General features: G+C 41.4%; 1 protein-coding gene across 40 annotated transcripts in view; it reads left to right on the forward strand.

Moving 5' to 3' along the window:
• The first annotated feature begins 9,239 nt into the window (after nucleotides 1–9,239).
• Nucleotides 9,240–26,528, forward strand: part of LOC108892073 (trichohyalin-like) — a 49,097-nt gene continuing 31,808 nt past the window's right edge. For 25 of the 40 annotated variants that reach the window (XM_051071191.1, XM_051071168.1, XM_051071271.1 and 22 more), the window contains exons 1-7: nucleotides 9,240–9,381; nucleotides 9,861–9,896; nucleotides 10,601–10,651; nucleotides 22,468–22,515; nucleotides 22,676–22,723; nucleotides 23,181–23,228; nucleotides 23,678–23,725. In XM_051071191.1, the coding sequence (XP_050927148.1) occupies nucleotides 9,359–9,381; nucleotides 9,861–9,896; nucleotides 10,601–10,651; nucleotides 22,468–22,515; nucleotides 22,676–22,723; nucleotides 23,181–23,228; nucleotides 23,678–23,725 (302 nt within the window). In that variant the 5' untranslated portion in view covers nucleotides 9,240–9,358. Of the gene's footprint in view, nucleotides 9,382–9,860; nucleotides 9,897–10,600; nucleotides 10,652–11,727; nucleotides 11,924–22,467; nucleotides 22,516–22,675; nucleotides 22,724–23,180; nucleotides 23,229–23,677; nucleotides 23,726–26,528 lie in introns of those variants that run through there. The other 15 variants (XM_051071418.1, XM_051071385.1, XM_051071496.1 and 12 more) reach the window with 3 other exon arrangements.

Below are 26,528 nucleotides of genomic sequence, written 5' to 3' on the forward strand. Positions count from 1 at the left end.
AAAGTCAAATTGCTGATCAGCAGTCACAGTGTATTTATCTCCTCTCTCTCTGTAAACCTTGCCCCCTGGTTTATTGTTTTACTCCACTAACTCAAACTGGATTGGTTCAACTCATTAAGATTAAAACCCATGTTGTAAATTATTGTCTAAAAAGGGAATATTATTTTATTGAAAAATAAAAAACTTTACAGATTGATAATAAAAACCTTCTGGTGGCCAAGTTGCACAAGACTGATTACCATCAGTCAGTGTAATGGAGCCACTCTGCAGCTGACATTTGGGTGGACGTAGGTATAGTCTGGACAGTCACCAGTATTTTTTTGAAGTCCAGTCACATATGCAGGATAAAACAATGACAAGGCTGTGAAACTCTCCATGCAGGGATGCGTCTCTGTCATCATCTTGCAAAGCATTCAGCCATGACTGAGGAGGGTGTGGCCTGAAATCTAGTACATACAAATGCACATTTGATTTGATTTGAGTGTTTGTTTGTGTTTTTTTTATTAATGGGGGTAATTAAATGCTTTAACCACTCAGGCCAAACTGGTAAAAGCAAAATAGTTCGTTCTTTTACTCACTAATCTTACATGAAAAACTTTCTCTCAAGCAGGGTTTGACTGAAAAAGTCTGTTAAATGTCAGAGAGCTGCTGAGGGGTGGTTGTTAGCTTTTATGTTTTGTTTTGTGTTCATCTGATAACCATGTTTGCCACACATAGTACAGGAAGGAAGTGTGTATAAAGAGCCTCTTGTCTCTGATTTGTTCCTCTTTCTCTGAACAGTCATGTGATCACTGGAGAATTTACACTTGGAATGTATCATGCGTTGAACTGTCGACACCAAATGTTGAATAGTTTCACAAATCCAGCTTCTGTAGTGTGGATGTTTGCAGCGTCTCTCACTTTTACATTCTGATTTTGTTTTCTGTGACAGGTCTGATCACAGCCTCCTACAAATTCAAACATATAAACTAACAAGAACAGAGACAACAGAAATGTGAAGGGATGTGTGCTCTGTAAGTACCAGTTCAGCCAAATGCAGTTTAGTGTCTAACCAGACAGTATAACCAGTACCTGTTAATGTAGCATGAAACATGGTTAACTCAGTGTAGGACAATATAACAACTTGTTTTAATAATTCTGTTCAGCAGCTGTATTATCTCAATGTAGTGCCACTGATTTGTTTTGTCAACAAACTATTAAATTAATATCACTATATCAATAGAAAAAACATTCAGCAAACAGTTATGGAGCCTGTCTTCTGTCTGACAGTGACCATCAGTGTTTGATCAGATACAAGAAGTTTGTCTTAAGAGGACATGTGTAAACCGTGTGGACATTAATGGAGAGCAGGAGTAATCACTTCACTTAGAAGATACTGCATTGTTAGCTTAAATACTGTTTGGATATCGCTTGACTTGTAATTTCTTATTTCAACAGCACGTCTGTTCTTATTTTAACTTCATTCCCAGCTGCTGCAGCTGTGTACAGGAGTGAGCTGATATACTCACTCGACCTGATATCCCATATTCTTCACATATTTCCCATACTAGTGAAATGTGATCTTACTACTTACTAATGATATAGTTCCTGTAGATGGCATTGTCCTGGCCTCAACTCCACCATAAGGAATGTATCTTTGATCAGGATAAGTCCTTTAGCTCCCACATAAAACAAACTTCACGGACTGCCTCTTTTCCCTGTGTAATATCACTTAAATCAGCCACATCTTATCTCAAAAAGATGCAGAAAAACTAGTTCAAGCATTTTTTTTTACTTCTAGACTTCATAGATGGACAGAATTCAACCCCAAACATCTGAAAGTCAGACCAACACACATGTGCCCATGCCCAGCCAAACAACCCATCCACCCAATGTCATTCTAGTGGAAACACTGAAAACTTCCTCCAGTTTGGATCCAGGAGGCAGAAACACCCTCTGTAAAGCCACCTTAAACCTTTCCTCTGTGATAAATCTTATAGTCACAGCTGGATCCGACCTAAACCTGAACCTTGATATGCTGCTATAACCCTAGACTGCAGGGAGATTCTCCCACGATGCACTGAGCTCCTCTCTCGTCGTGTTGGTCTCTGCTGCTCCCATGGTCTTGCTCAGGACACACTGATATTATTATTAGACATCTCTATGTGGAACTTAAACTTTGCCACATTATCTCTCCTCCCGATCTCTCAGTCCCTCATGACTGATGAAGCTGCAGTGATGACTCGTAGCCACCAGGTGTCACTGCAGGCTGTGATCATGTGAGTTCCTGTTGATCAGCCTGGTAGAACAGACAGGGGGAAGGTTTCAGGTTCAGAACTGTTACTGATTGATTTTCTGTCAGTTGATTGATTAGTTCATTGTTTCAGCTTCAGTCAGACAGATCCACCTGCTCACCTGTCTCTTCCCTGCAGACTCACACACCCGTTCCCATTTCCTCTTTATCCCAGCAACATGTTGTCTGCACCTGCCTGAGCTCCTCCAACTTACCTGTGTGATCATGTGACCAGCTGTTGGACTCACCTGCGTTTAAAGGATAAATATATTTATTTGCTTTTTGGTAGAAGGAAGATTAACACAACTGTCATACCTCTGTGGTAAATACTCCTCCTGTCTTTATGCTGAGCTCTTATTGCTGAGACTGAACAAACATAGACAGAACGAGCTCCACCATCGGGGCTGAGTTGGACTCAGTTCAGCAGGTGGCTGAGGTAAGGATGCTCAGGAAACTGAAGAGCATCCTGGACAATAATTCTCACCCGCTACACGACCTTAAGGTGTTTCGGGAGAGCACCTTCAGCCACAGACCGGTACCTCCTCAGTGCAGGACTAAGCACAGCAGGAAGGCCTTCCTGCAGCCATCAGAGTTTTTAATGTCCATTAATGTCCAATAATCACCAGACAAACAGTCTGCTCTCTGTAACATTAATGGTACAATATTTGGTTTATTTTCACACGTGCAATATCTTGTGTAATATTCTGTAACATTCTGTATATTTTGTATGGCTCTTGTTTCTCTTTGTTCTTGGTTTCACTTGTCCTTTTTAATTTAAATTTGGTGTTGGTTGGTGTGCTACTGCTATAACAAAGTAATTTCCTGTCAAGGATCAATAAAGTACTATTCTGTTCTATTCTATTCTAAATTAAGCTAAGGCAAGCTAAACTAACTCAGTTTAGCTTGGCCCATACTACGAAGGGAGTTTAACCTGCTTTGGTTTAACTCAGGTTATCAGGTGAAGTCAGGGTTAACTGCCTCAGTCTGTGTTAAACAGTACTACGGTGGTTCAGATATTGGTAAGTCGGTCTTAACTTAATCAGAGTTTGTGCCTGTGCATAAAACGGGCGTGCACTGTATTTCTTAGATGAAGAGCACATGTTAATTGTGTTTATTAGGAATCTACAGAAACAAATGGCAAAATGTAAAACAACAAAGCCATGGACATTTGCCACATGTTTTCTGGAATCAACGGCATGTAAAACATGTGATAATAGGATATGTGGATTATAGTCTGCATGTGGCTCACATTTCTGAAAATGACCTGTCGCTGTACTGTATGAATGTAATGCTGTTATGTTCAATATTAATTTTATTCTGTTTCCTGAAATTAATGACACACAACAGACTACAAAAAAGAAAAAATCATAATAATTGATAGACTGTGACTATCCGTTTTCAGCTGGTTCTGATTCTGGCCCTGCTGTCAGCATGATGATGGAAAAATGAATCCGGCAAAACAACCAACTTAGGCAATAAGCAATAATTTTACTTGATATCCAACACATTCATTACAACTACAGCTTTGAAATAGAATCAGCAACATGGTCTAGATTATCAGTAACTCTACTTCCAGCCCAGACTTCCTCACACAGAGAGAAGGGGAAGGAGAAAAGCCTTGCCTTCTTATGTGATACGAGTCGACTCTGTTGACCTTGTTCTCTGTAGTGTTAAGACGTCCGAGCTCACTCCTGGTTGTGATTGCCAAATTCAGGAAAAATGTGCTAAAGACGTGCACATCACGAACTTAAGACCTCACCAGAAGAAACACTGTATCTGAGGTTTACATTGTTCATTAATGACCATAGTTTGTGTTTAATCACCAGGTGAGTTGTGCAAAGTTGGCAAGCCACTTTGCAGAGACGCTTGTAGACAGTGGAGCCAGGAAGTCAAGGCAGTGTGCAGGTCTTTGTGAGCTCAGTTGAAGCCACAGAACTCCAGGCTTCCTGAATGTTGGACTTTTCTGAAGCCACAGGAAACTGATGGACCTACTGCAACCTCCCTCACTGTATGAGGCTCAGTCATCCTGCAACTATTCATCCAAAAAGTACAATGAGATGTCAAATCTACTAACAATACCTTTAAGTTCTTTGAGTGGATGAACGAGGGACTTACTTGTTTGTAGATTCACCAGGAAAAACCCAAAACCGATTCTACAGACTAACAGACAGGTAGACGAACGGATGGTCGTCATCACTAATGGTCAAATGTATAAATAAAAATCATGGTACTGTGGCCAAACAAAACCACAGCACATGGATGACAGGCGTGCAGACATAAATCGAGACAAAAACAAACAAACAGAGGCAGACAGGTGCTGTCGCAAGTGACCGAAAAGATGGACAAACAAGAGATGAGTGGAGGCTTTGTTCCTGCACAGCAGCAAAGACAACTGAATCCTCTGTCCTCAGTGAACATCAAACCTGTCTGATCCTCCACAAAGCCCTGAAAAAGTCTCTTCAGACTCTGAACCACATCAGTCCAGCTGTGACCCAACATCTTGCTCTTCCACATCACTAACTCAGCAGTTCCAAAGAAAAAGACTGACTAGAAACAGACAGTATTTTTCTTTTTATCAAGCACACAGCAGAGCAGGACTCCAAATGCAAGACTCAGACAAAGATCACAGATCAGGTTCTTTATTATAAGCAATAGTCTGGTACACAAGAAAGCAGTCTGATCAGGCAACGGTATCCAAAAATGACAGGCAAAATCCAGAATCAAAACTGGGAAAACGCTGGAAAGCTGACACGAGGGACAAGACAATCTGGCAACTGACAAGAGGAAGAGACACTGACTAAATACACCAAGACAAGGAGATAACGAGACACAGGTGAAACACATTAGGGCGGGGACAGTAATCAAGACAAGGAAGTAAAGACAACTGGAATAACCAAGGAACAGGAAACAGGAAGACAAGACAAAACACCAAAATAAAACAGGAAAAACATCCAAACCCTGACACTTTTGGCATATAGAGGTTTGAATACTTGAATATTGCACGTCATTTTGTGATTTCTATATTTAGATTAATTGTTCAGCCCTACTACAGAGAGACCGATAAACAGGAAGATACGGCCACCTCCAAAAACATAACATAGAAATAAAGAAATAGAAAAATGGGACTCACCGATTGTAGATTTACCTAAAGAAAAAGGGTTAGTGCACAAATATTGATCCAAGCTCATTAGACAGAAATCAACAGTCAGAGCACAGCACCTTCAATCCACAGCCAAGAGACTTCTGACCTTTATCACAACCTCTGTTTACACCACATCACAGAAACTTTCCCATCATCATCATCCTGCAGCTTTCACACAAAAACACTGTCTCACTTGAAATAATGCAAAAGGTAGAGATTTAGGCACCAGTGAATGATCTGTCCTTAGTGACCATAAAACCCATCTGATCCTCCAGAGACCTGAAAGTGTCTCTTCAGACTCTGAACCACATCAGTCCAGCTGTTTCCCAACATTCTTCCTTCACTAGCTCAGCAGATCCAAACAAAAACCAACTAGAGCCAGAGTCAGTCTATTTCTACCTGCATGTTTAGGCTCTTAAAACAAACCAGAGGACAGAATTTCTCTCCCAAAGCTTCCAACCATTCTGCAGCCGTCTAAATAAACTCACTATCAGAACCACTAAAGACCACTGAACACTTCAGAGCTACCTGTTCTGCAACAGAGAGAGGAAAAAAGATAAACAGAAAGACAAGGAGACAAGTAAATGGGTGGCTATATTGGACGGAACAACAAAATAATGGGTGGCCATGGTCAAATTGGACACGAGTTGCTACGTTGGCTAAACGGATAGCATGTCGGAAAAACAATTCATGGCATGGCAACCGAGCAGAGACACATCACATGTAAAACAAAAAACCATTTCAAGCTGACAAACAGCAACACAGTCATGACACGGCGCCCATGATAAAACCCCTTCAGTACACAACCAAAGAGACAGAGGCTCGGCGGCCATCAAACAACACACAGAATAAAAAGAAAATGTCTTACTGGTTCGTAGATCTACCTGAAAGGAGAAGAAAAAGAATAGTCTGAGTAGAGTCTCCAGCCTCTGACAGTCTGGTCATTACCTAACTTTGAAACTTCCTTTGGTTTCTGTGTAGTATTATATGTATAAATACTCTAAACATGTACATTATTAACACTAAGCTAATTCATTGCTAACTTAGGTAGTTTAACAGCATCACTTACCCTCTGGATGGGTTTAAGAGAACGAGATTCTCCCGGTGTCTTTACTCCACAGCTTACAGGAGGGCGTTGATCTGTTAATAAGAATACATTTAATCAAGAAGCAATGTGAGTCCTGTCTCAAACCTCTAGAGTCAGAATCAGAATCAGACTTTATTGCCAAGTAGGTTTGCATATACAAGGAATTTGTCTTGGTATATTGGTGATAAAGGACAGTTATAGTAAAAGAAAAGAGTGAAAAGCAAGAACTATATTTACAAGGGACATAAATATACATAATTAAAATGTAAAGTGAAAATGTTTTCCTTGAAATTCACTTTGGTATCGGTGTGGTGTTTTGGAGAGATGGGATGAGGATCTTGCTCTTCAATAAAAAGCTCCATCTCCATAGCAATCCTTTCTATAATGTTGTCAGGGTAACACTTTATAGTAGTGTACACTTCTTCAACATTAACTAGTGGGTTATTAGCATACTGGCTCTTTTCTTTTTTTCTTAAATAACAAAATAGTGTACGAAGGAATTAAGTCTCAGTTCAGTGGTCGAAAAACAAAGTCAGAAAAGTCGAATTTTTTTAAATTAATGGAGCACTTCATTTTTTGCTGTGTAAAATATCACAGACTTTCTGTGTACGATGTCAAAGAAATATAACTGATCATAGAGGAGCAGTACAACTTCACAAAAATACAACCACACAAAGATAAAATCAATATGAACTTTATGACCCAGACCTGACTTTAGGATAGGAAACATATCCTGACTACTACTACTGTTCAAAGCACATTCAGATCATCATAATTCAGGTACAGCAGCTTCCTTACTTATTCTCACTGAGCAGTAATTAGAAGGTTATTGAGGGGAAAACTCCTAGTTAATGTCCTAGTAGCTGTAGAATGTGATCATGCAGAGGAGAGAGATTAATAGGTGCTTTAGTATGACCAATAAAGAGCTAATAAGCAAACAAGTTGATGGTGAATAACTGTTGTCAAACCCAATCAGTTTATTTTCATTTTAAATAAACAGATCAATAAGCAAAGCAGTTCATATTCACCCTCTGTCGGCCATTTTGCTCCTACTTCAACCAAACTCATTTCTCCTTCTGAATTTAATCCTGTCATAACTAATAAAGGTTTACAATCCTTTTGTTAATCCTTGTGTTAACGAACCTGACACACGCTGACATTAGCGCCATGCTAACTGGCGGCTAATTTAGAGACGTCACTGACCTGTCCAGCTGAGTGTTCCCGCTCCTCCTGTCGTCGGATGGTGTCCCTGGACTTTACACAACATTTTTAGACAGGGGCAGTTTCTCTGTTCAGCCCCCGGGGTTTTAAATCTCGACCCCGCCATGACGCAGGCGCCAGCATCTGTTGATTCAGCCACGGTGTTCGAATTCCGGCGTCTGACGTCACCTTTTTATAATTGGAGGGCGCATTCGATGATGCGTTAAAAGATCACAGAGCATCGTAAAAACCAAAACTGAGGACTGGGACTCTCCTACAGGCACAAAGCCAGCAATGGTCCAGTGAAGGATGACCTCAAAGTACTCTTTCTATCACCCAGTAATATCCCCAGTCAGGATCAGCAGATAATTCAATTCAATTCAATTCAATGTTATTTATATAGCGCCAAATCTCAACGGAAGTTTGGGTTTACCAGGTCTGCACGGCAGCCTCCACCACCATATGATCCAGTTCACCACCAGTTGATGGTCTATTGACAGCTCTGCTCCTCTCTTCACGCAGGTGTCCAAGACAGACAGCTGCAGAATTCGATGATATGATGACATTAGATGATCATCGATCTGAGGAAGTGGTGTTTCCTATGATCGATTTGTGAGAAACACAGAAATACAATAACAAAGCACCACTCGGGTTCAGATTAGGCAGGCTGTTCTTCCCAGTCATCACCCTCCAGGTTTCTCCATTGCTGCCCAAGTCCCACTCTAGGATGCCAGGGATTTGTACGCCAAGGTCCCTGCCCTTACCTGTCACCTGCTTTACATTGCATCCAACCTCAGCTCCCATCCCTGCAGATGGTGGGCATACATGGTGTCACAACCACACAATGCTTCTTTGCCTCTTTCTTACACATGTTGATGAGCCAAAACATTATGACCACCTACCTTTATATGCTGGTGGTCCAAACAGTTCCAACCTGCCAAAATCTGTAAATCCCCTGTGGTATCTGGCACCAAGATGTTAGCAACAAATCCTTTAATTCAAGGTGAAGCTGCTGCAGTTCAGACTCCTGATGTTGGCAGTTTTTCCCTTCTTGTCCCTCCCTGGACGACTGCTGTTAAATGTTCACTGCTGACGGGGAGCACCACACAAACCTTGGCATTTTTGAGAGGCTTCAACCTAGTCGTCTCACCATAACAATGTTGCCAGAGTTGCTCAGGTCTTTACATCTGAACATTTCTCCTACTTCTAACACACTGACTATGAGAACCAACCGGTCACTTACTGATATATCCCAGAGCTTGATGTGCACTGTTCTCATGAGATAATCAACATTATTCACTAGATCTACGTGGTGATAATGTTTTGTCCCATTGGTTTATGTTGACTTGGCTTTGTAACCAAACATGAGAATTTTATTTATCCAACAGAACAGATTGCAGGTGCAGTTTATTTCTCTTTGACATTGCATCCAGTGGATTTGTTTACACTGTGACATCCAAAGTCTATCACAATGATGTATGAGTCAGCCATTGTAAAAACAGGCTCAGTTAGTCCAAACGAAGACGAGGGTCAAAGTGCCAATGAGCAGCAGTCACAGTGCATTTATTTGTTCTCTCTCTGTTGACTGTATCATTCCCTCTGCTGTCAGACTGACTGGGCTTTTTCACCTGGGACGAGAAAGAACAGAAGCTGCAACATGGGCAATTTTATCAGACGTTGGTAAGAAGAAAATAAATATGCAACTTACACAACCTTTAATTTTCAATAGTCCATGCAGTAAAATGAGGAATTTTGAATGCAGTGAAATACTACCAAAGGATTTACATTTAAATACTGTACAAAAGGTTTTTTTCAGGACTTGATCAAAGAAAAGAAAAAGACAAAGAAAAGACAGAAATAAAACCTGCTTGTTTAGAGTTTGTTCAGTGAGTATGATGGCTCTCTGTCTGTGAGGGAAATATCTTGAGGGAGCAATATCATGCACAAGTGTTTTTGGTTCAACATTTTGTATTCACACATGACACAAAGAACAAATGACTTTTACACAGAGACTGTTTTCACTCTGCATCACATTTAGTTTTGTTGCTCTAATGTTAAAATATCTTGTGTTTGAGACAGAATCTCTAAAATTGTTGGACTAAGAACAAATGATGGATAAACACAGAACTCATTTAATTAATTTCTTTGTGTTTCCACAGCCTTGGATACGATGTTGATCAGACGGAGGCAACAAAGTATGTAGCTGATTGTATTTATTTACTCTAATGAACCATATGAAGTTTTCATAAAAGAAAAAACATAACATTACATAACATTTAAAACATTTAATTACCTTGATCAATTATGATACGCTTTAAAAAGCATGTGTAGATTGGTAACCATCACTGTGATGTTCATGATGGCTTAGTGTAATTTATTGACCCATTTTATACACTCTGAAATCATCAACATAACTACCACTATTTACGGGGTAAAACCACTTAGAAGAAAAAAATGCAGCATATGGAGCGATGGACAGGTGTTGAATGTCAACAGACAAATGGCAAATAGTTGCATGTGTGGTTGGTGTACAAATGTTATACATAATCGCTGGTTTAAAATGACAAATCACTGGCGTAAAGTGACAGTTGTAAATACGTATTGTACATGTCCAGTGATGGCAGCACTTCAGTCTTGTCCGACAGAGGAGATGGTGTTCAGTGGTATTACATTTTTTGAGGAAATAGTGCCTAAAACATAAAGAGAAAAAAGAACCAACCTCAAGAAATAACATACAGGACTACATGGTAGTTGATGGACAGACAGACAAAAGCAAGATGGCTGATTGAAAGCGGCTGCTATGAATCCGAACACAGGGCACGCCAATGTTTCTTAAGAACTGACTTGATGTTATGTGACATCAGGTTGGGGTTTCACACACTGAAATTTTTCTCCACAGATCTGCACAGACACATCAAGAGGAAGAGGAGGAAATATTGCTCCAAGACAGGTACTGTGCACGCCAAGAGCTGAAACTGCAAATTCCAGTTTGCTTTATATGTTGCCTTAAAAGCAAACAATGATGACAATTCTTATAATATTATTATATTATAAGAATATATATTTATATATATAAACTACTAAAGACACTGGCATGCATGTCACCACTTATTTTAAGATCAGATAAAGCAGCGACAGCCTTTCATCTGTTTTCATATTCTTGCTATTCAAATTCTTTCTAATGAGAAAGAAAAAAAACAAAAGTCAAATCAAGTGCTTTATAATCATCAGAAATAGAAATTAAAGGAATGAAAATACAGCAGTGATTTGAATTCCATTTCAAAATTTCTTTTCAGAAGGCATTTTGGTTTTCCTGAGCAGCAGATAACCTATGATATTTGTAGATAAATATAATAATAATAATAAATACATTTAAAATGTTTTCTATCAGAAATTAAGTGTAGCCTACAACTGTTATTATTGAAATAAGTAGCATCTCTGTCAATGTGTGTATACACACACACACACACACATATATATACAAATACATATGGTGACTGTCAGTGCCCTCTGAGTACAGTGAACTTGCCTGTGTGACCTGTAGCCTCAGTTTCGTGTTTTCAGCTGACAGCAGTGACACTCAGTGTGGTCCTCTGCTGCTGTGGACCATCTGCTTCAAGGGTTGACGTGTTGTGTGTTCAGAGATGATCTTCTGCAGACCTTGTAACAAGTGGTTATCTGAGTCACTGCTGCCTTCCTAGCAGTTTGAAGCAGTCTGACCTCTGACCTCTGGCATCAACAAGACATTTTCACCCAGAGAACTCCTGCTCCTGGATCTTGTCTCTGTAAACTCACTCTGATGCTGCTACTGCAGGTTGTCTTCACCATGTCTACAGGACTAAAGGCACTGAGCTGCTGACATGTGATTGATTAGATATTTGTGTTAACAAGAAGTTGAACAGGTGTATGTACAGTGAGTGTATAGTGTGTGTGTGTGTGTGTGTGTGTGTGTGTGTGTTGGCTGCTAAAGTTGGCCGTTATGTATTTGATCTTGCTTAAGCAACCTTTGCCCATATCTTTTGTCTGCGGCAGTTTTGATGTGTTATAAATGCATGTTGAGAATGAATGAGACGTCTGTGTTGTGTTGGTGGCCCTGTGCAATATTAGGTGACAGACTGGAGACTAGAATCAGCAGAAGTCCACATGCTTACACAAGTAGTGGCGTCTGCTTTACAGTGTTTGTGGCTTGTGCATCAAGCTGAGCTGTTCACATACAGCCTTGGTAAGTAGCTCTTGTTTTGCAGTTGTAAATTTTAGTAAGTAAAATGCACCTAAATGGTTTGGTGAGATGGTGAGACTTGTGTGGTTGATAAAACTATTTATTTCATTGTTTTAAGTGTATGCACTCCTGGTGCTCTGTCTCTTTTCTGTCTTCTCCGTAGCTCTGCATATGTGCTTCCTGGTCACTTTGTAGTTTTTGGTTTAGTCTCTTGGTTGTTTTGTCTTTCTGTTTTTGCATAGTTGAATTAGGTCAGTGGTGGAGTGTTGTGTGCTCTGTATAAGGCATAACAATTGGGGGTTGTTCCAGTATCGAACATGTATGAAGTGATGTAAGGGTGTGTTTGCTTACGTACCTTACAAAGCAGGATTTGAGGCTTAACTCTGGGTTTACAACAGTGGTTCACTTGTTAGCGGAGCAAATCACCACAGTAACTTACACTGATGCTGACCTGGTCTTGAGCAGGTTATAATCAAAATTAGATTGAAACCTGTCAACAGCCAAACTACTGGCCAATCAGATCACTGAATAACCAGAGTCTTCATTTCTACAGGATTCTGACGAGGACAAAAACATTTTCAATAAAGTGACTTTTGATAAAGAGCAACCAGCAACAGATATTTTTTATAGATCAGTGGAACTGTCTTGCTGTTTGAGACTTTCCATGTGTCCACTCTAGTTTTAAAACAGAGCTTTTAACAAACGGAGGTAGTTTATTACACTAAATAAAAACACCATAACTATTAGCATCATTTTAATTGAACAGAAATTCTTTAATCTGACAGAATTCCTGACAGTGTTGATGCTTTTCCATGAGGTTAGTAACATGAGGAGACACTGACCAGAACTGAAAATTAAAACTAAACCCTCTGATGTCTTTTATTAGAAAAATGGTCCATACATTGTGAAATATTTTCCATAATTCTAAATGAACATTTTAGTCAGATTGAGCTCATCAGACATTAACTACATATCTCTGGTTTGGCAGTCTGATATTACCATCTTTTAATTAAAAAAAATCTGCATCACATATTCATAACAGTTTATTCATCATCAGACAGAGAGCAAAAAATAAACTCAGTAAGAAACGTAGTAATAATTCCTATACTTATGTACAGTATATTTCATCCTGTCTTCAACTGGAAACTGTTTCTAGTGCTTTGTTTCTCTTTCAGGTGACAATATTGTTGTATTTGCCTTTTTTATTTTTGGCAGTATACCTAGGTATTGGTTTGTTCTCTTCGTTCTGTGGCAGTAGGCTTTGTCTTGGCTATGCTGCCTGCTTAGAGTTGAATGTTTTAAAAAAGCCTTCCTACTGAAGACTAGCTAGTAGTTAGCCATTTCAGTGGGCAGGTAAGGGTGCCCCTTTTAATTTTGTACTGTACACAGCAGCTTGGGTGCTCTCTCTTGTATAATGACTGTACTTTTTGTCTGGTCAATTTGTCTTGTGTAGCTGTGATAAATAATTTTAGGTGCAGTCACTTGTAACATGTGACCATGTTGTTGGGTTACTTGTTGCTGGTTAGGCATAAGCTGGCAACATTTGTGCAGTGGTTGACTATAGTGTTGTGATTGTTGCTGTCTACTTTTGGTTTGGTCACTTGTGTGTTACTGTTTTTGTGTTTAACTGCAGTTAATCAGTTTTGTTGTGAGCTTTTTGTGTGTGTGATGGAGTCACTCCACAGATCCCAGTTTGTCAGTGTGTGTGTGTGAGACTCTGTTTTACTACATTTAACACAGTAATGATGATCTTGTTCACACCACATTTGACCTTTACTTTAATCAACAGCAGTCCCAGTTTTGATTCATGTTCTTTGCTTCAGATTAAGGCTTGATGACCTGTGTTGTTGTGGGTGTTGTGCTGGTGGCCCAATCAGCATTAGTCCACATGCTTACAGAAGCAATAGTGTTTGCTTTTCAATGAGTTCTGTCAACTGAGTGTTTTTAGTGTGTGTATCAAGCTGAGTTGTTCCCATACAGTGTTGGTAAGTACGACATGTTTTGCAGTTGTAAATGTACAGTAAGTAAAATGGAATGTAGCAGAATAACTTGCTTTTCTTTTCCTATATTTGGTTGTCAGTACGGATGCAGAGGGTGACTATATAGTCTGTTGTATGATCATTTTGTAAAAAGTAGTTATTTTCAGGCGCTGCTGATTTCAGCTGATTTTCTGTTGTTCTGTAGACATCGGTCAGAAGCTCCCTGTGTCCTGTATATTTCTCTGTTGGAGAACCAGTTCATGTCAAACTATAATAAACTGAAAATAAATGTATTTCTTCTTCCAACAGACCACAGGAATCTTAATGATGCAAGGTCAGTATTTTTCTGTAGTTAATTTGGGGCCAGGGACACAGGAGTGAGGACCCAGATGCAGGCACAGAGACAGGGCAGACAGTTTAGTGTATGTCTTAAACAAAAGCAAACCCAAAACTCCACACACACACAAATGCGGGAAAAGAACCAGGACAGGAAATAGAAGCACAAAAGACACAGTAGGGATGTAACTACAAAATAAAACAATAGGTAACAAAACCATCAGACACAGAGCGAAGGTTAATACTAGGGATGTACACGAATATATGATTAGTTGATTATTTATTTGGTTGGGAGTGGGAGGAGATTTATGTTTTATTTCATAGAGATAATTATTTTCAAACTAATTTTTATGGTTCTGTTTCTGCCCGAGTGCACATCCTCTCTCTGTGTGGTGCAAAACACTGGAACAGACGTCTGCAATAAGAAGAAGTGAAGCGGGCTGTTAAACGAGCTGCAGCTAACGTTAGCTCAGGTTGTTGATAGATGCTTATCTTGTTTTTAGGTTAGGATTCTTTCAGTGTTCATTGTTCAGGAGGTTTTTACTGGGAGCCATTATCTACAGAGGTGTTGTTAACTCCAGAACAAACAGACCACGTAATTAAAATCAGTAGAAACACTGAATAAAGCTGTTTCATATAAATAATTAATATTTCTCTGCGACACGGACACAGGACGTTTAGAGTGGCTGTTTGCTCAGCATGTTTCTCTGTTGACTTACGATCGAGACATCTGATGACTAAAATCCTTCATCTGGTCTAAGATTATAGTTATAACATTATAAAAAGTGACAGTAACGTGACTTGAAACATTAAGAAAGTAGTTTGCTGAAAATGTTTTAATGTACAGCTATCCGGCCGACAGCCGGTGCTAGCAGTAAACACTGTGGATTTGTTGTACCTAAACGTTCATGTGAAAGAAAACAACAGGAACAAATAAGTGCTTTGGTGACTTGAATTATTTCAGATGATATGTTTCCTCTTAGCGCTGTCGGAGGAGTGTAGCTGTCAAAGGCTCATGGAACCAGAATACACAGTGACTTCACGGAAGACCATTACCAGCCAGATTGAGAAAAAGTACAATGAGGCAGCTACAGCTCTAAAAAAGAACTTGATGGAAGCCAACAAAGTAGCAGTAGTAACCGCTGCATGGCCAGCTCTCACATCAGAGTTTTATGGCACTGTCACCTGCCGTTACAGGAACGGTGACCAGAACATTTCTGGTTCTGTGCTCCAGACTCGCAGCACAGATGAGACACACTGCTGAGAACATCACCGCTAGTCTGAGGTGCGTTGTTGATGAGTGAAGCTTGGGAGGTAAAGTCAGTGCATCTGTACACTACACTGCAAAAAGCATGACCTGACATGACAACATATTATTTTGGTTTGGGTGGAGGGCACAACTTAACAATGTCGACATCATGACTAAACAACTTAAACTGGCTTGATTAATCGACTTCAAAAAGTAATCAAACTGCCCATTCCTAGCGAATACCAAAATAAGACAAGGAATTAAAATCTCTCTTTTATTGAGATGTGAAACAGACTTTAAATTTAAAGAAGCTTGACATATATTGGATTCAACTGAATTTATTTCACACAGATCAGAATAAAGTACAAATAAAATTTCACCAAACTATTTACAAATGGTTGAAAACAGGACATTCTGTTAAGCTGCAGAAGTTTGTAAACAGGGGCCTAGACCCTGCATGTACTACTACAACCACAAAAAACAGTTTACAAAAAAGTTTACATTACCTATGTTATTTCCTCATTTAGATTATTTCACAGATAATTATTGTGTGATAAAAATAAATTTGTATTATCAGTAAATGCTACTTTATGTAGAATGATTTAATGTCAAGAGTTTTGTGTATGTCAAGAGTCAACAAGATACTGGTAGCCCCCCCCTGACATCCAGAAGTCTGCGGACGGTGTAGGCTGGCTGACCATCGATGAGCTGTGGAGGTTGAGGTGGCACTGAGGCAGTCTGCAGGAGGCTGATGACATGTGGCTTTAGCTGGGAGACGTGGAAGACTGGGTGGATTCTCATGGATCTGGGGAGCTGGAGCTTGATAGCTACTGGGTTGATTACTTTTATGATTTCAAAAGGGGTTGATGAATCTAGGAGACAGTTTCTTGGACTCTGTGCAGAGCTTGATGTTAGTGGTGGAGAGCCATACAGACTGACCTTCGGTGTAGGTGGGTGCCACAGAGCGGTGCCGCTCAGCCAGCCTCTTGTTGGTAGCAGACGAACGGAGCAGGGCAGCCAGGGCCTCCCTCCAGATGCACCTGCACCGCCGGTAGTGGTGTTGCACCGACAGCACGGCTACCTCAGCCTCCTCTTCAGGGTGGTTGGTACCCTAGGGAACACTCAAATGGAGACAAACCAGAGGCTGAGGAAGTGAGAGAACTGTATGCATACTCCACCCAGGGTAGGTCGGTGCTCCAGGAGGATTGGCGGCGGGCGCAGACACAGTGGAGGGTGGCCTCCAGGTCCTGGTTGGTCCTCTCGGTCTGGCCATTAGTCTGGGGGTGGAACCCTGAGGAGAGGCTGGCTGTGGTCCCAAACACTGAGCAAAAGGCCCGCCAGACCTGGGAGACGAACTGTGGTCCATGATCTGAAACAATGTCTTTAGGCAGTCCATGCAACCAGAACACATGCTTTATCATCAGTTGGGCTGTTTCAAAGGCTGAGGGAAGTTTACTAAGCGCAGTGAAGTGTGCAGCTTTGGAAAAGCGATCTACCACAGTTAAAATTACTGTCTTTCCCTTAGAGGGAGGCAAACCTGTAACAAAGTCCAGGGCAATGTGGGACCATGGCCGGCCTGGCACAGGGAGTGGCTGTAATTCTCCAGCCGGTGGCCTGTTGCTAGCCTTGCACTGGGAGCAGGTTGGGCAGGCCGCCACAAACTCCTTGGTGTCCTTGGCCATGCCAGGCCACCAGAAACAATGGCGGAGAAAAGATTCAGTCCAGCGGGCTCCAGGGTGGCAGGTAAGGCATGGGCCCATTGAAGGAACTTCGTGCGGGTGGACCTGGGAACATACAGTTTGTTTGGAGGGCCCCCACCTGGATCAGGCTCTTGTGCCTGGGCGTTCCGGATCTCCTCCACAAGTTGCCAGGTGAGTGCACTGAGCACACAGGAGGGGGGTACAATGGTCTCAGCACCTGGTCGAACTGTCTAGACAGGGCATCAGGCTTGATGTTCTTAGAGCCAGGGCTGTAGGAAATAGTAAACTGAAAACGACCAAAAAACAAGGCCCACCGCACCTGCCTTGAGTTCAGCCACTTCGCATTCTGGATGTAGGCCAGATTTTTGTGGTCTGTCCAAACTACAAAGGGCTGTGCAGCCCCCTCCAACCAGTGTCTCCACTCCTTGACGGCTAACTTGATAGCCAGGAGTTCCTTATTGCCAACATCATAATTTATGCACAAGGGTGCAGCTTATTATCCTTATTGGACCTCTGGGAAAGGACGGCCCCAACTCTTGAATCTGAGGCATCCACCTCAACAATGAACTGGTTGGAGGGGTCTGGCTGAACCAAAACAGGCGCAGAGGTAAACAAAAGCTTCAGCCGGTGAAAGGCGGCTTCTGCTTCGGCTGACCAAACAAAAGGGACGGAGGGGGATGTGAGACCTGTCAGCGGGGCTGCCACAACACAATAATTGTGGAGGAACCGCCGCAGGAAATTGGCAAAGCCTAAGAATCGCTGGAGCTGTTTGCGGTTAACAGGGGTGGGCCAATCTAAGACAGCTCTCACCTTGGCTGGGTCAGGTCTCAACCACAACCTGCAACCCCCTCCGCCACAACAAAACCTAGAAGAGAAACAGAAGGAGAGTGAAATTCACATTTTTCAGCCTTTACAAATAACCTGTTCTCCAGCAGCTGTTGGAGCACCAACCGAACATGCCGCCGATGCTCGGCGATGCTCCGGGAAAACACCAAGATATCATCCAAATACACAAACACAAATGGATGCAAAAAGTCACGTAACACATCATTAATCAGCCTCTGAAACACTGCAGGGGCGTTAGTTAGGCCAAAGGGCATGACCAAATATTCAACGCATATATTGAACGCTGTCTTCCATTCGTCCCCGGCACGAATGCGGACTAAATGGTAAGCATTTCTGAGGTCTAGTTTGGTAAAGACCTGGGCCCCCTGCAGTGCTTCAAAGGCTGAATTCATGAGTGGTAGAGGATATTTGTCTTTGACAGTAATATCATTTAACCCACGATAGTCAAGGCAGGGACAGAGGGTGCCGTCCTTCTAACTTAAAAAAAAAAAAAAAAAAAAAAAAAAACAGAACCCACAGGCGAGGATGAGGGCCGAATTATGCCGGAGCTCAGGGAGTCAGAGATGTACTACTCTATCGCCTCCCGTTCCGGCCTTGGGCAAAGTGGCCCCAGGCAGGAGGTCGATGGCGCAGTCATAGGGTCAATGGGGTGGCAATGAAAGAGCTCCGGTCTTACTGAAAACTGTAGCTAGGTCGTGATATTCTGAGGGGAGTTTGGATAGGTCGGGTGGGGGCGGTGCCTCCGCGGAGCCAGAAGAGTCACCTGAGGGGCCCTGAGCTGAGCGCAGGCAGGCGGCGTGACAGTGATCACTCCAGCCGGTGATCCGACTGGAGGGCCAATCGATGACGGGGTTATGCTGAATTAACCAAGGGTGACCGAGAACTACAGGGTTGTGGAGCAAAGAAAAAATGAAAAACCGTGAGTGCTCGTGATGGTTTCCAGAGGTAATAAGTTTCACTCAGAGCCTGTACACCTTAACAGTGGAGACGAGGTGACCATTAAGGGATGTGACCGGAATAGGCTGGGGAAGTGACTCGAGCTGGATGCCTGCCTTTCTGGCCAGCGCAGCATCTAGTAAGTTTTGCTCGGCCCCTGAATCTACCAGAGCTGACACAGGGAAGGATCCCCCCTTAGAACAAACTACTGCCTCAAGGGTGAGGCAGGAACTAGAAGGAGTGGGCACCGGTTCTCTGCTCGTCAAATTGCCCATGATTATTGATGAGCGGGGGCGTTTGGGCGCAGCTGACACTCCCTTACCAGGTGACCCCTCTGACCACAGTAGAGACACTCACCCGACCGCATCCGCCGCTCCCGCTCAGCAGGTGTGAGCCGGCTCAGATCTAGCTGCATTGGCTCCTCGGCCCCGGGTGGAGAAGTGCCTGTGGGAGAGGGAAAGGACAGGTGAGTGGGAGAAGGGTCCCTGGGTTTAGCCCTCTGCCGAGGGACTACGGGAGTGGAGTCTATTGTCAATCTTAATTGTAAAAGCTATAAGCTTGAGGGTTGGGGGTAGCTCCAAGGGAGCAAGCTGGTCCTTTAGCTGCTCCGAAAGACCATGAATAAAAGCATCGAATAAAGCGGCTGGATTCCACTCACGGTCTGTGGCCAGTGTTCTAAACTCTATGGCGTAGTCCGCCGCCCTACGCCCCCCCGTCTTAGTTCCATCATGGACCGGGTCTGCTGGAAGATCTGGACCAACGTGTCAGAGAAGGCCTGAAATGAGTCGCAGATGGTGGAGTGGCGCGCCCACTCTGCCGTGGCCCAGGCCTCAGCCCAGCCGGAGAGTCGGGAGATGATGTAGGCCACCTTGGCCCGGTCCGTGGGGAAGCAGGCAGGCTGGAGCTTGAAATGTAACCCGCACTGAGTCAGAAACGGGTGGCAATCGCCTGAGTCGCCAGAGAACCTCTCCAGTGGAGTCAAGGAGGCGAACCCAGATGGAGGTGGTGTAGGAGTTGTAGGGACATCGGCTGGTGCTGGGTTGTGGGGCAGAGACACTGGGAGAAGTCGTATCTGCTGGGCTAGCTGACTCATCTGCTTGCCGAACGCTCGCGAGGGCTGCTCGCACTGCCTCGCTTTCTGCTGTATCCATGATGGCCAGTTCGTAATGTCAAGAGTTGCAGTGTGGACACAGGCGCAGACAGGAGGCAGAGACAAGGTCCTTTATTTCCAGCAGGGTCAGTACACAGGTAGGCAGTCTGATAAGGCAACAGTACAAAAGGCTAGAGCTAAGGCACAGTCAAACAGGCTAAGGTCAATCACGAAAGGATCAAGGCTTAGGTACAAAAGGACTAGAGCTAAGGCAAGGTCAAAAACACAGGCAATGGTCAAAAACTGTGGCTACTAGAGAATAGGTTGCTTCCTCGAAGGCTGGTAGGTCTGGCAAGGGCACAAGACGAACTGGCAGGGAGTGCAGGGAGACACAGACACTAAATACACAGGAGCAGGGCAGACAATGAGACACAGGTGAACCACATTAGGGCGGGGTAGGTAATCACCAGGAGGAGGGAGCACAGAAGGAAGGGGAAGACAAGACACCTGAAACAAGAGGGAGGTCAGTGATTTCAAAATAAAACAGGAAATAAAACAAACACAACTGAACTACAAAATAAAAAGCCCTGGCTCAGAGCTGACACCCTGACAATTTCATTTGTTGAATTGTCGATACAGCATTTTTAGGTGTTTTTTTTTTTGTTTGTTTTTTTTTTGTTTTTTTTTGAGCCACAGTTTTTACTTTACAGTGGTAGAGCCATATTTTGACTTGGTGGTTTTTGAGCAGAGTGCAACAAACTGGTGAGGACTGGAGAGAAAGACCGGGTTTAAAAACTGCAGGAGGAGGAGATGGCAACGAAGAAGTGCATCAGCCACATCCACGAGACACACATAAACAAGGAGAGATAGATGGAGGCAGGAGACACTGGACACACTGATCAGGGACATGGCACTCATTTCTACACATTCTCCAAATCAATAACAAATTATCGTCAGGCTCTGAATTGGACTCTGGCTCTGGTGGCTCAGACATGAACGTCTGTACAACTCCAAGGCTGCTAGTATCCATTTTTCATGTCATGGTGCTAACAGGATGCTAACCTGGACCTTAGAGTGGGCATGGGTTCAGAGCCTTCAGTGGACTTGCCCCCTTCGTCTCAGAGCAGATAGAGCTGCTTATTTTTTCATGGTTTTGAGACCTAATTTTATATATTTGCAGAATTTTTTTTTAATCATTCTAATTTAGCTGAGTGGTTAATGGGACATTTTTCTGTGGTGTGACTGACTCAGAACACATTAGTATTATTGCTTTACACTCGCTTTAAAATAAGAACACAAAAGATTAAAAACTCAATTCAAAGCCCAATGCAAAGAGAGAGGCTGCACAGACAGAAAGGGAGATTCAATCAGAAGATCCAAGCTTTAGGGAAAACACAATTTACTGGCAGACAGTTTCGTAATGTTGCAGGCTTATCCTTATATGTGTTCTTTACACATGTCCTCCAGCAGTTTGTTTACTTACTGTTGGGTTGATTGTGTTTTTGAAATCATACTTTAGGAATTCCTTGACCAATTCTGTGAGGGACTCTGTAATGGCTGTTTTCACAGGTTCAACGAGATAGTCCACCAGTATTTTGTTGATTTTGGAATATCAATTTGCTTGCTTCTTACATCTTTAATACCAGCTCAAGGCACAATTATTGGCTGTTATGTACATGGACTGACTTGATGGTCAACATGAATTGTTGGTGACTGCTGCGGTGAAATATAAAAAGACTGCAGTCAAGTCGGACACATTCTAGGTGCTTCCTGCAGTGTGACTGAGCTCACAACTATGGCTGATGTTGTGGTGTTTGCTTTTTAACAGTTCACACAATTCATCAAGTATATCCACCTTTCTGTGGAAAAACAAATTGTTTTTCAATCTAAAAAAATGAAGTTCTTAGAATAAAAAGCTATTACACGTCAAGTGTGTCACTAAAGTCCTCAGCCAATCAGGACAAAGTGCTGTCGTCACAGAGGAGATTTCCAGTCAGTGCAGCTGGAGGAGAACAATGTCAAAAACTGACCAGAAAAGGTTTTCACATCATGTGACATGTTGACGCAGCAAGGTGAAACTTTGTAAAATTTTCTGACCATCATATAAAGTGGGCGCTGCTCAGTCCTGAATAAAGTCAAGTGCACCTTTTGGTTTGGGTTAAGAGACATTTTGCTGTCTGATGCACAGTGGAAAACCTGAATGCTGTCGGTCCTTCCTCACTAAAATGTTTATGTTGATGACTTGTGCAGTTTAGATGAAAATTGTTAAATATAATGTGAAAAAATCAATTTCGTTGTTCAATTTCACTATTTCACTAACAAACAAAAACTAACCTAAATTCAGTTGATGCTTCATCATGTGTTCAATAACAACATGAAGCTTTTTCACACTCTGAATTTTTCCTCCACAGATCTGCTCTGAACCAAAAAGAGGAAGAACTGAAATCACTCAAAGACAGGTACTGTACATACAAAGAGCTGAAACTACAAAGTCCAATTTTCTTTGTACGACTGACTTGAAAAAAATCAAACAACCAAATTAGAAGATCAGTGATTTTAATGAATCTGTGATCTTAAGTGTTTTAAACAGACTAACCATTGATTATGTTTTTAACACAGAATGACTGAGATGGAAAGATTAAACCAAGAGAAACTTCATGAGGCAAGGTCAGTATTTTTCTGAGGTGAACTTTTAATGAGACGTGAAACAGACTTTAAATTTACTGAAGCTAGAACACAGAGTGTGGACACAGTCAGACCTGTATAGTGATAGACCGATATGGTTTTTTCAGGGCTGATACTGATTATTAGTAGTCAAGAAGGCCGATAACCGATATTTGGAGCCAATATTCATTTGCAGTAAAAGTAAAAATATTGGCGTCAAAATTTTGAATAATACAAACTCCAACACTTAACTTTGTTTAAATGCCTTTAAGCATAGGTTTATTAAACAGCTTTTCAGATTTGCAACATGTTCGCAACACAACCTGTAATACACTGTAAATAACTGACCTGCTGATTCAGTGTGTTAAACCATTGATGCTAACTTTAATTCAGTTGATGCTTCATCATGTGTTCAGTAACAACATGAAGCTTTTTCACACTCTGCATTTTTCCTCCACAGATCTGCTCTGAAACAAAAAGAGGAAGAACTGAAATCAGTCAGAATCAGGTACTGTACACGCAAGTGTTAATTATACTTACACACTGATTTGAAAAATCAAACACTTAACTTATCAGACTGTTGATTCTAATAATGAATCCTGTGCTCTGAAGTGTTTTAACCAGACTCATGTTGTGTGAACAAAATGAACATAAACACAAAGAAACCTTTGTTTCTAAGGGTGCTTTCACACCTTCCTTTTTATCTGAACTTTGGAACTTTTCAGTTTGGTCTGAACCAAAGTCGCAGGAGTGAGATCTGCTCTGAAACAAAAAGAGGAAGAACTGAAAGCAGTCAAAAACAGATACTGTACAGGCTAAGAGCTATAAGTACAAATTCAAGTTCATAGGTTGACTTGGAAAAATAAAAAGAATCATATAATATTCTTCATTTTAATAATGAATCTGTGCTGTGAAGTGTTTTAATCAGACTAAACACTGATGATGTTTTTAACACAGCATGACTGAGATGGAAACATTTTACAAAGAGAAACTTCAGGAGGCAAGGTCAGTATTTTTCTGAAGTGAACTTTTAATGAGACGTGAAACAGACTTTAAATTTCCTGAAGCTTGAACACAGAGTGTGGACACAGTCAGACCTGTACAATACAAAGCAATCCAACACAACAGCCCTGTAATACACTGTAAATAACTAACCTGCTGATTCAGTGTGTTAAACCACTGATGCTAACTTTAGTTCAATTGATGCTTCTTCATGTGTTCAGTAACAACATGAAGCTTTTTCACACTCTGAATTTTTCCTCCACAGATCTGCTCTGAAACAAAAAGAGGAAGAACTGAAATCAGTCAGAGACAGGTACTGTACATGCAAAGAGCTGAAACTACAAATTAAAATCAGTGCAGTTTATTTATTTCTTTGCATAGTACCAAGTCACAAAATATATTGTCTCAAGGCACTTTGCAGAGTAAGGTTTAGACCTTACATTTTAGTCAGAAATCCCAACAGTTCCCACCATTAGCAGCACTTGGTGATGATGAAAAGGAACAATTCACTTTTAACAAGAAGAAATCTCTGACAGAAATGACAACCGTCAGTGGGTAAAATTTAGGTAATGGTTGTTTTGTTGCTTTGTTTCAGTAAAGTATTCCAGTCCACCAGTCTTTGACTATTCATTTAAGTGTGTTATGTGATAGCCTCGATTGTTAAAATTGTGAAGATGAAGCCAAATTTAAACTAAAGACTATATTACAATGGGATCACGCCAGCCACAAAACCCATCAACATCGTTGGGCCACGCTCAGCTTCAAACTTGGCTTTCATTTTGATCTCAACTATACACCTGTAAAGTTTTGTTAGTTTATTATTTTGCAAGGTCGCGGGGCTATTACGGTAATAAAACCTGCCCTGAAATAGACAGACATGTTAACAGCTGCCAAAGTCCTCAAAACCACTTCTGTGGTAGCTCCCACTACAGTAGGTGTATTACGTGCATTGATTTTCAAGATACAAGGTACAAGGTTCATTTATCATTGCTAATTGTAATCCCTTTATGCTACTCACCAAATGACAATAAAATAATAGAACAATAAACTTATATTAAAGAACAACAGGTGAAAGAAAAGTAGATAAAGAGGAACTATAAACTGTAAAAACAACACAGGGAACAAAAATATGAAAAAAATAAAACATAGAATGATCAAATAAAGTAAAATGTTAACTGTCATTAGTTTTGTGATTATTTCAGCTGCTGCACAAAGACACATTGTTATTCTTATTTGTTTTGCATTGCACCATCATGATGCAGGTTATTCTCCTGCTCTCATCTGTATCCATGAAGGGCACGTCCACATGCAGCAGCTCTTTTGGTGCCATGCACTCAGCATGCAGCTCCTGGGTCAGCTGAAGCACAAAGTCCCTTCTGGGAACTTTGTTGTTCATGCAGCGTTGGCACAGCACCCAGGAACTGATGGCAGCAAGATCCAGCACATTGTAAAAGGCAGCAGATGTGATTTGTGGTTAATTCGAGAGACGTGTACAGCTCCCTCATGTGTTAGTGGACATGCACAGAGACAATAATTGATCACTGCATATTTTTTGTTGAGTGAAAATCTACTTTGATTCTTCATTGTCAGATTCAACCATTGGAAAAATATACAACGTAAACAAGGCACAGTACGTCAGTTAAAATGAAAACATTGCCATTCTTATAAAAGACAGTTATATGTGTGTTTCCACAGAGGTGACTTATATTGTACAATACTAAAACTAGGATTTAACAGCAGTATACTAATGGTGTTGTGAGAATCATTCAGTCTGCAAATATATTTCTCAGTAAAGCCTGGAAAGTGTTGACTCCTGGATTACAAAACAATCAGCCGGCACTTTTAGTAATATCAGAATTATCAATTTCATGACATCGCGAGAACAAAAGTTTCTCAATCCCATCGTGGACCTGGATGGTAACAAACGATAGGTTTACTGGGCAAAACCGTAGCTTTCTTACACCCATGGTGGAGCAGAACGAAGGGTAACAAGGACTACAGAGACCATCATCCTTTGCGCTCCACTCACTCCCTCTTCAAATGTCATCATCAAACCTTTGATCTGTAATGTAACAATGTAATTTGTTGTCTCACTTGTTCTTTATGTCTGTTTGTTGTAAAAAAAGACAGAAGATTGACTTATTTAATACAATCAGGAAACAACTGTCAGATTGCCCCTGTATGTTTCTCTGCAGGGCAGTCAGTTTATCCCAAACTATAATAAACTGATAACAAATGTATTTCTTCTGCACAACAAAAGACTGGAAAATGAAGAAGTTGTGAAATCCAGCTGCCAGCGGTGTGATCAACATGAACATGAACAGAAAGAAAGGTTTGTATGTGGAACTACTGGATAATGGACCTAACAGACAGACATTTTAAAAACTCATTATCCAATGAATCATTACTGTTAACAGAATCAGTGATTTTATGATGAATCTGTGTTGTGAAGTGTTTTAATCAGACTAACCACTGATTATGTTTTTAACACAGAATGACTGAGATGGAAACATTTTACAAAGAGATTCTTCATAAGGCAAGGTCAGTATTTTTCTGAAGTGAACTTTTAATGAGACATGAAACAGACTTTAAATTTCCTGAAGCTTGAACACAGAGTGTGGACACAGTCAGACCTGTACAATACAAAGCAATCCAACACAACAGCCCTGTAATACACTGTAAATAACTAACCTGCTGATTCAGTGTGTTAAACCATTGATGCTAACTTTAATTCAGCTGATGCTACATTATGTTTTGACATTGCATTTTTCCTCCACAGATCTGCTCTGAAACAGAAAGATGAAGA

This window comes from Lates calcarifer, linkage group LG1 (assembly GCF_001640805.2).
Source record: "Lates calcarifer isolate ASB-BC8 linkage group LG1, TLL_Latcal_v3, whole genome shotgun sequence".
NCBI lineage: Eukaryota > Metazoa > Chordata > Actinopteri > Centropomidae > Lates > Lates calcarifer.